Genomic DNA, 10,578 nt, shown 5'->3' on the forward strand with positions numbered 1-10,578 from the left:
TGGAAAATTGAATGGCACAAAACACAGATTTTCTACACTGAATTTCTATCACAACAATTTTTATCAGTCTGATGTTTGATGGAAACGCTGAGCGCAGAGATGTCACTGTGGGGTTAGCAAGCTGCTCATGTACTAGAAGGTAATATAAGGTAAAAGCAGTATTAAACCCAAAACCAAAAATGTAATGTATCGGCCTCCCGGACCTCTATAGGCCTGATGGTGACCTCCAGAGTCAGGGAGAGCTGACATCCAGCGTCGTAGACTGGGTTACCAGCTCTTCTGGGAAGGCTGTCCACAAGGTTTAGGAGTGTGCCTATGGGAATGTTTGACCATTCTTTCAGAAGTGCATTTGTGAGGTCAGGCACTGATGTGGACGAGAAGGCCTGGCTCACAGTCTCCGCTCTAATTCATCCCAAAGGTCTTCTATCGGGTTGAGGTCAGGACTCTGTGCAGGCCAGGCAAGTTCCTCCACCCTAAACTCGCTCATCATGTCTTTATGGACCTTGCTTTGTGCACTGGTCCAAATCATTTGTTGGAGGGGTGGGATTATGGTGTGGGGTTGTTTTACAGGGGTTGGGCTTGGTCCCATATCAGAGTGAAGGGAACTCTTAAGGCATCAGCATTCCAAGACATGTGAGACAATTTCATGTTCCCAACTTTGTGGGAACAGTTTGGGGATGACCCCTTCCTGTTCCAACATGACTGTACACCAGTTTGGGGTAGAGGAACTTGACCGGCCTGCAGAGAGTCCTGACCTCAACCAGATAGAACACCATTGGGATGCATTAGAGCAGAGACTGCGAGTCAGGCCTTCTTGTCCACCATCAGTGCCTGACCTAACAAATGCGCTTATGGAAGAATGGTCAAACATTCCCATAGACACACTCCTAAACCTTGTGGACAGCCTTCCCAAAACAGTTGAAGCTGTTATAGCTGCAAAGGGTGGGCCAACTCAATACTGAACCCTACAGACGAAGACTGGGATGCCATTAAACTTCATGTGCGTGTAAAGGCAGGCGTTACAATACTTTTGGCAATATAGTGTATGTTTATAGGCAAAAAATATAATTTTTATTAGGTTTTTTTTTTCTGTCTGTGACTCCATTGGGAAGATTTTTCCAGACGTCTTATCCCTGTGATACCCATTTAAAAACAAAAACATTGCAGGAAATTCTATTTTAGCAATATACAGTGCCTTGAAAAAGTATTCATACCCCTTGAAATTTTCCACATTTTGTCATGTTACAACCAAAAACAGAAATATATTTTATTGGGATTTTATGTGATAGACCAACACAAAGTGGCACATAATTGTGAAGTGGAAGATAAATGATAAATGTTTTTCAACATTTTTTACAAATAAATATCTGAAAAGTGTGGCGTACATTTGTATTCAGCCCCCTTTACTCTGATACCCCTAACTAAAATCTAGTGGAACCAATTGCCTTCAGAAGTCACCTAATTAGTAAATAGAGTCCACCTGTGTGTAATTTAATCTCAGTATAAATACAGCTGTTTTGTGAAGCCCTCAGAGGTTTGTTAGAGAACCTTATTGAACAAACAGCATCATGAAGGCCAAGGAACACACCAGACCGGTCAGGGATAAAGTTGTGGAGAAGTTTAAAGCAGGGTTAGGTTATAAAAAAATATCTCAAGCTTTGAACATCTCACAGAGCTCTGTTCAATCCATCATCCGAAAATGGAGAGAGTATGGCACAACTGCAAACCTACCAAGACATGGCCGTCCACCTAAACTGACAGGCCGGGCAAGGAGAACATTAATCAGAGAAGCAGCCAAGAGGCCCATGGTAACTCTGGAGGAGCTGCAGAGATCCACAGCTCAGGTGGGAGAATCTGTCCACAGGACAACTATTAGTCGTGCACTCCACAAATCTGGCCTTTATGGAAGTGTGGCAAGAAGAAAGCCATAAGAAGTTGCGTTTGCAGTTTGCGAGAAGCCACTTGTGGACACAGCAAACATGTGGAAGAAGTTGCTCTGGTCAGATGAGACCAAAATTGAACTTTTTGGCCTAAAAGCAAAATGCTATGTGTGGCAGAAAACTAACACTGAACATCACCCTGAACACACCATCCCCACCGTGAAACATGGTGGTGGCAGCGTCATGTTATGGGGATTCTTTTCTTCAGCAGGGACAGGGAAGCTGGTCAGAGTTGATGGGAAGATGGATGGAGCCAAATACAGGGCAATCTTAGAATAAAATCTGTTAGAGTCTACAAAAAACTTGAGACTGGAGCGGAGGTTCACCTTCCAGCAGGGCAACGACCCTAAACATACAGTCAGAGCTACAATGGAATGGTTTACATCAAAGCATATTCATGTGTTAGAATGGTCCAGTCAAATTCCAGACCTAAATCCAATTGAGAATCTGTGGCAAGACTTGAAAATTGCTGTTCACAGACACTCTCCATCTTTGTGTTGGTCTATCACATAAAATCCCAATAAAATACATTTACACTTTTGGTTGTAACATGAAAAAATGTGGAGAATTTCAAGGCACTGTAGTTTATTTTTGCTGGCGGTCTATTATTGCTGGTTAGGGGGATTTTATGTTGTTGTTGGGGGGGGGGGGGTCAATTATTGCTTGAAGGGATCTACTATTGGGGGAGGGCTTCTCAGAGATGTGTTGTTGCTGATGGTGGTCTGTTGTTGATGGGGTGGATATATTATTGCTGGGGGGGGGGGGGGTCTGTTGTTGATGGGGTGGATATATTATTGCTGGAGGGGGTCTGTTGTTGCTGGGGTGGATATATTATTGCTGGAGGGGGTCTATTGCTGCTGGGGTGCATCGGCTATTGATGGGGGGGCTATTGTTGCTGGCTGCATGGAGTCTTTTTTACTGCCTTTCTTGTTATCATTGACAAATTCCATACAAACTACTTAGCATCACAAAATAGTACTTGGTTCTGTATTCTCTAAAAGGGGCAATACTAAGAGGTGGGCAGAGGGTGGAACCAAGGGACAGTGCTCAGAGGTGGATGAGGGGCGGAGACAAGGGCTCAATCGGAATGGAGAGTACCTGCACCTACTCTGTGAGAAAAAAACAGCCCTGAATATATATATATTGGCATTGTATAAGACAGAATATTCATCGTTCTGATATTATGGAATATATTTGGTACCCTCTATTCCATCATAGTAATATTGGCTCAGGGCGTACAAATTCGCTGCAATGCGTTCCTCCAGTTCTTTCAAAATACCTGCAGAAGATAAAGAGCAACATGTCAGGACCAAAACTTTGGTATGCGACCTACAAATACTGGCTCTTTATTATCTGCAGACAAATAGTAAATTCTCCCTATGGAGTCCAGTCACAGCATTTATAATCCCTGATGAAGGAGGAGAGTCTAAATCCCCGAAATGTGTTGGATGTTCTATGTGGTCTTGTTACAAGCAAATTCTAATAATAAACCCTTCCGCCTGCCCTGGTGTCCCGTTAAAAGGTTCTGAACGCCCGGGGGGGGGGGGCAATCATGTGGGCACTGTGATTGGCTATCACAATGGTCACATGATTGGGAGCCTAACCCCACCATCTACTGATCGTTTGTGGGGACCAAGAGCTGTCTCTGACATCAGACACACAGCGACACATAAGTGCATTAAAGTCCACCCATTTGCTGCTCTACATATGTGATAAGCCATTGGTAAGAGATTAAAAGACTTTGGACTTTTATATCTTTGGTCTTATGCTCTCATCAGACTCTACAGTTCACTGTCAGTGGCATGGCTTCGTTAAGCAACAAAGACTTGTGATCACCATGCTGGCACTGACACTGAATAAGCCATGAAATCCTGCTATAGAGTTATAAAAGAGGGTTATTTACTGTGATGGCGATGATGACTGGTTCGATGAAGATGCTGTGGAGAGAAAAAAACAAAAGTGTGATTGTTTAAAAGTATTTTTAAGGAGTGCCATTTTGAGCCATTAAGAAGTAATTTTTCCCTTTTACTTGTTCTATAAACTTTTCGCATGGAGTTTGCGTGTTCTCCTTGCTCTTGCGTATGTTTCAGACGGGTACCCTTGTAAGAGGGGCATCGTGGTTGGTTGAATTTGTCCCTACCCCCACTCCAGCCCTGTCAAGAACACTGTCCCTCCTGCTGAGGCCGAACCTTCTGCCATCTTGTGCCCTGCTCTTTGCCATAGGCCTTCACATGACATTCCCTGCCATAGACGTTTGCATCTCCAAGGACGGAGTGGCTGCTGGTGTTTTTTTTTGGGTGGGGCAGCAAACAATCCACCCACCGACAACCCCCCCGGTCAAGGATGGCAGCCCCCCAATCCCCCCTCAACGGTCAGTCGACTGCCGCACTTGCCCCATCTCGAAGCCAGCGTGTGGGCGGCGGCGGCTTCTTTCCGGGCTGCTTGTTTGCTGCTCGGTTCCCCTGCGTCTTCTCCCTCCTCTCCTCTGTGCGTCTCCTTCTGGCCAATCCGATCGGATCTCCTTTCAGCCAATCGGGTGACGGGTCTCAGGACCCTCTTCCTGATTGGCCAGTAGGAGATTCAGTGTTACAATAGCTAATATTCATTAGCTATTGTAACACAACTAGGTGGGCTCAGAGCGCAGGGCTCTGCGCCCCGAGACCACCCTTTTTTGAAGCCCATTAGAGCCTCTGGCTCTAATCAAGTGCTTCAAAAAAAAATTTTTTTTTAAGTCCATACCAGGCCCTTATCCGAGTATGCAGTCTGACAGGTCAGGAAGGGGGGGCTATGTGCCCCTACTCATTCACATGGGGCGGGCTGGGATCTGGGGGCCCCCTTGTTAAAGGGGCTTCCAGATTCCGATAAGCCCCCTATCCGCAGACCTCCACAACCACTGGCCAGGGTTGTGGGGATGAGGCCTTTGTCCCCATCAACATGGGGACAAGGTGCTTTAGGGCGGGGGAGGCAGAGCCCCCCACCCCGCCCCAAAACACCCCCCCCATGTTGAGGGCATGTGGTCTGGCATGGTTCAGGAGGGGGGGCTCGCTCGCCCCCCCTCCTTTCTTGACCTCTCAGGCTGCATGCCCAGATAAGGGTATGGTATATATTTTGGGGGACCCCATGCTTTTTTTTTTTTTTTAATTGGCATGGGGTTTTCCTTAAAATTTATACCAGACCCAAAGGGGAAGCCCATTGGCAGCTGATGCCTAATCGTTTATTAGGGACGCCACAGCCGGCTTTCCGGCCCCGCTCCTTAACAACCAGCTTTTACTGCACCCTGATTGGGGAAAGCTTTTCCCCAATTAGAGCGCAGAATGCACTGTGCAGCGCGCAGTGCATTATAGCAGTGCATTGTAGGGCATTCGGCAGGGCGTACACCCGCCGAACATCCAGGGAAAGGAGTGACAGATTCCATCGTCAGCTCGTCATTAGGGTGGCTGTGTCAGTTTTATTCCGGGTACACTGTATTGTCCCGGAATGAAGGTGCCCGGACCCGGGACAGAACAGCAAAATGCAGGACTGTCCCGGGCAATCCGAGACAAGTAGTCACCCTAAACCAGGGTCATTAGTACTCACAGGACTGTGCTCTCTGCAGTCACCTCCTTGCTAGGTATATCTCTCCCAGGAACCTTCAATGGAAGCAGTCTCCCATAGCCTAAAAAGCCTTATGCAACCTGCCCTAGCCCCCACCTCCGCAAGGGACAGAATGACTACAGCTGGCTCCTCCTATGTACAGGTCCACTCCACCCAGCCTCCTACCCTGTCTATGGCCTACATGTCCTGATTAAATCATCAAAGGTCCACGGTGCTTGGCTCCCATGCCCCAAGGGACACAGTGACCCTCCCTGTTTGGCTTATAGCAGGGCAGTGACTTACCCATGACATCACTGCAGGATAGCTCTACATAAATGGGGTCTAACACCTGAAGACCTCCCCTACTGGAACCAGACACTATACTGGTACAGAGCCACCTAATGGCAAAGTAGCTAACTGCACCTGCCTACACCCTGGTTTTCTTCCACACTCCACAGGCATGATGGTAGGTTAATTAGTTCATGTCTTAACTGGTCCTAGTATATGTATGTGAGTCAGATAGGGACCTTAGATTGTAAGCTCGTTGAGGGCAGGGACTAATGTCAGTGTACAGTATGTAAAGCGCTGCATTAATCGGCGCTATATAAATATCTCTATATCAAGCAGTGCAGTCAGCATCACTGATTGACAGCCAATGCAATAAGATCATTCTATATACTGAAGCTGGCCAACAATTTGATGAAACGTTCAGGCTTTGTTCACACCACTGTGGGAACACGTGCAAAATTATGCATTGTGGGGAAAAAAGGAAGTCAATTTTGTTTGGGTACTGCGTCGCACGACGGCGCAATTGTCAGTTAAAGCAACGCAGTGTCGTATCGAAAAAAAATGTTCTGGTCATTAAAGGGGCAAAAAGTGTTTAAAAAAGTGAATAATAAAAAAGTTGTTTAGAATTGCGGAAGGTGGGAGGCTTGTAAGGATTAAAAGAGCTGAGCTTAAATGAAAGTCCACTTTAAACTAAAATTCAAAGCCACTTATCTCTTCTAATCGTAGGCATCAGAGAGCATTTGGTGAACAATAGAAACACATACAGAGGCCAATTGGACAAAATCCGTATGGAGCTGGAGTGACGCTGAGCCTCACACCCGTGGGGGGGGTTCAATAATAACCATCCAAACTATCCAATTGTATTAGCCAAATGTTTCGAAAATAGCAGCAATCCATGAAGACCAAAACCATCACCACTTCTGATATTAGCAACAAAACAATCGGTGAAATAAGAAAAACATTTCAAAATGTTCTCCCCACCGATGGTGGTATTTTGTACAAATTCCCAACATACTTTTTCTATAAATTGAAGTGAAATGTGGTGCTGGTAAGTTAGTTAACATTAAAAATTGAAAAAAAGTTAGTATTGAACAAAATAATGGACCTTAGTGAAAAATATATGATGAGAATTTGATGGACCTTGATGAGAATTTGATAGTCCCTGGTGAAGATTAGTTTTCTCACCTGGTTTTGTTCACCCCCCCCCCCAACATATATACATTGTACAATAAAGACATTTGGATAGTGATACCCTCAACCAGATTCCTCAAACCCCAGTTCCAATGGATCCCCAATACTTACAGAGGATGACACAATGGTCAGAAGGGAAAGGATCCCGATGAGCTGGGTTGGTCTCATGGCTGGTCAGGTCCTTCTTCTCCAATGCACACAGTACAGAGTCTATGTTGACCTGGACGGTTTACACTCCCCTTGTGTCCAACCTCCTTTACATTAGTAAACAATGGATCCAATGGAGGGGGTGGTCAGTCCGACCTGAATGTCAACATGTACGTATAAGTCCTGGGATAGGGCAGATCCCCCATTCCTTGCTGTGAGAGCTCTTTAGAAAAATTAGCACAATAATTGATACTGTTTTGCTGCACTCCGTCCTATGTTGTTGCTATTTTTTCCCTCCCTTCTATCAGCTTTCACAATAGTGCACTGCAGCAATGTAATTAAAAAATCAACACTGCCCTCAGGAAAGTTCACTCTTTAGGGAAGATAATCAGCTATTTCATTAAGCCCCCATTTACATTGACTGTGGCTTTGAAATTGTGCGACTTCATCTAAAATTGCACAATCTCAAAGCCGCATGTTGGTGCCACTTTGGGTGTGACTTGGAAGACATTTGTGCAGCTTCATGCACAGATGTCTATTGAAGTCGCACCTAAAAATCACCAAAAGTAGTGCAGGAACACCTTTTGCAAACCGGTGCAACACCACAAAGTCGGCGTCGCACCGATTTGAACAGTGCCTTTGACCAGTCAAATCGCATGACAAGTCGCTCCAATGTGAACAGGGACTAAGGGTGACGCAAATTCGGTAAATCGGCCTGCAATAAAACATGAAGTCATACAGCAGATGTAAGTGAACTCAATTACTAAAATCTCAAGGAAGCTTTAAGGTGGTTGTATACCCCCCAATGCGGAAGTTGTACCTATAGGTAAGCCTATAATAAGGCGTACCCATGGGTACTGTAAATATCTCCTAAACGTGCGCCGTTTAGGAGACATTTACCTTGTAGTGGGCGGATGATATTATCGGCTCATGCGCTGTGAAGAAACGCCTCCCCCCCCCCCCCCGTGCCATTTCTTCACTAGCAAGTGGCGAGACTGACGGCTCCCACGCTCATGTACAGGAGTGACATCACGCAAGTCCGGGCAGTCACAGAGCCGGAGTCCACGGCCCCGGAGGGAAGAGGGGCGAACATGGATGCGGCCACCAGCGGGGACATTGCGGGCTTCCATTGCAGGTAAGTGGCACATAATGGGCTAGTATGCGATGCATACTAGCCCATTATGCTTTTACTTTGCAGGGGAAAAAAGAGGAAGTAAAGCCCAAGCAGGGTTTACTTCTTCTTTAACATGTCATTTTTAATAGTTGTTAATATGCAGCATTTATTCAAATACATGCAGGTGATCCTGCCAGAAAGGTCCTTGGTTAAACACTTCCTTTTCTAGGGTGACAATGCTCTGTCCCTGTTGCCAATTGTGCTCCTGCGTTGTCACTCTGTGTTTTGGTTTTTCAGTGGAGACTACATTATAAATTATGCAGACGTGGTTCACTGTTGTCACCATCAGGAGACTCATCCTGAAATATACTAGGCAGCCACTGGCATGCAAGGAGTTGCAAAGTGGTTGCTGGAGATCAGCAGCACGGAGATGCAACAACTGATAAAAAGGCAGTCATTGTTAATCTGCAGCTTTCATAAAAATATGTGCAGGTGATCCTGCCATGAAGGTCCTTGATTAACCGCTTCAGCCCCAGAAGATTTTACCCCCTTCCTGACCAAAGCACTTTTTTTACAATTTGGCACTGTGTCGCTTTAACTGCCAATTGCGCAGTCGTTAGACGCTGTACGCGAACAAAATTTGCGTCCTTTTTTCCCACAAATAGAGCTTTCTTTTGGTGGTATTTGATCACCTCTGCGGTTTTTATTTTTTGCGCTATAAACAAAAAAACAGTGACAATTTTGAAAAAAAAAAAAAACAATATTTTTTACTTTTTGCTATAATAAATATCCACAAAAGTTTAAAAAAAAAAAAAACATATTTCTTCATCAGTTTAGTCCAATATATATTCTTCTACATATTTTTGGTTAAAAAAAAAAAAAAAATCGCAATAAGCGTATATTGATTTGCACAAAAGTTATAGCGTCTGCAAACTATGGGAAAGATTTATGGCATTTTTGTATATATATATATATATATATATATATATATATATATATGTTTTTTTTTTTTTTGCTAGTAATGGCGGTGATCTGTGATTTTCAGCGGTACTGCGACAGACAGATCGGAGACTTTTGACACTTTTTTGGGACCACTGTCATTTATAAAGCGATCAGTGCTATAAAAATGCACTGATTACTGTGTAAATGTCACTGGCAGGGAAGAGGTTAACACTAGGGGGCGATCAAGGGGTGAAATGTGTGTTCCCTCAGCGTGTTCTAACTGTGTGGAGATGGGAGTGAAGAGGAGAGGAGCCATATAATTTTTCATACTTCGTAGGAAGAAACGATATGGCTCCTCTCCTCTGACAGCACAAGGATTTGTTTGTTTACACACACTAATCCCCATGCTGGCGCTCGTGCACACGATCGCACCCGCTGGCCACGAGCATTGGGTCCACCGCCGTGCAGTGGGTGCACGCACGCGCCCTCTGGTGGCCAAAAAATGGGTAGGATGTACTCGTACGGGATTTTGCCCAGGTGAGCCATAGTGCCGCAGTATATCTGCGTGAAACGGTCGGCAAGTGGTTAAGCACTTCCTGTTTTAGGGTGACACCACTCTGTCCTTGTTTCCCAATTGTGCTCCTGCGTTGTCTAAGGCTACAGGCACCCATTCTAATGTACAAAACACAGGCATGGCCCAGTGCCAAACCCACCCTGGGAAAAGCAACAAAGACTTTACTGGAGTGCATGTAGACAGGGAGTGGCTGTGAAGAGGCAGCAGGAGACCAGCAGCGCTGCGGCATAGAACGAAAAAACGGGTGAAAACAGGATTGTGTTACTAATTGTATAAGCATGGTTAAATCTACAGCTTTCATCCCTCTTGACCCTGCCATGAGGTTCAGGGTCCAGATATTTCCTTATATAGCATGACAACACTCTGTCTGTCTACCATTTGTGGTCCTATGTTGTCACCCTCAGGCTAGAGGCAGCCATTTTATCGCACATTACACAGGCATATTCCACCGTTGTCCCCATCAGGAAACCCGTCCTGAGACATGCCATGCAGCCATCGCTGGAGTGCATGTAAACAGGAAGTGGCTGAAAAGAGGCTGCAGGAGATCAGCAGTACCGAGATATAACAAAGAGATAATACAAGATGAAAATAAGGATTTTAAGATAAGTTGTGTCAGTGTTTTTACAGCTTGTTTCTAAGTATCTATCTTATAATTATATACAGTACATTCACAAGCTCAACTATATTGCCATATATATATTACATTTGCAGGTTCTGCCTCCTGAATTGCAGCACTACAAAATGGTTTTGCTTTACTGCTCCTTCTCATAATGTAATTTTATGTGCTGCCGCTGGCCATCTTACTAAAG

General features: G+C 45.0%; 1 protein-coding gene across 1 annotated transcript in view; it reads right to left on the bottom strand.

Annotated features, from left to right (window-relative positions):
* The window catches only part of HABP2 (hyaluronan binding protein 2), a 36,734-nt gene extending 29,574 nt beyond the window's left edge, over window positions 1-7,160 (bottom strand). The window contains exons 1-3 of the mRNA XM_073595872.1: window positions 7,104-7,160; window positions 3,844-3,877; window positions 3,142-3,219 (exon numbers count right to left, since the gene is read on the bottom strand). Coding sequence (XP_073451973.1) covers window positions 3,142-3,219; window positions 3,844-3,877; window positions 7,104-7,160 — 169 coding nt within the window. The remainder of the gene's footprint in view (window positions 1-3,141; window positions 3,220-3,843; window positions 3,878-7,103) is intronic.
* Between the last annotated feature and the right edge of the window lie 3,418 nt (window positions 7,161-10,578).

The sequence above is a fragment of the Aquarana catesbeiana genome, linkage group LG08 (assembly GCF_042186555.1).
Source record: "Aquarana catesbeiana isolate 2022-GZ linkage group LG08, ASM4218655v1, whole genome shotgun sequence".
Taxonomy (NCBI): Eukaryota; Metazoa; Chordata; class Amphibia; order Anura; family Ranidae; genus Aquarana; species Aquarana catesbeiana.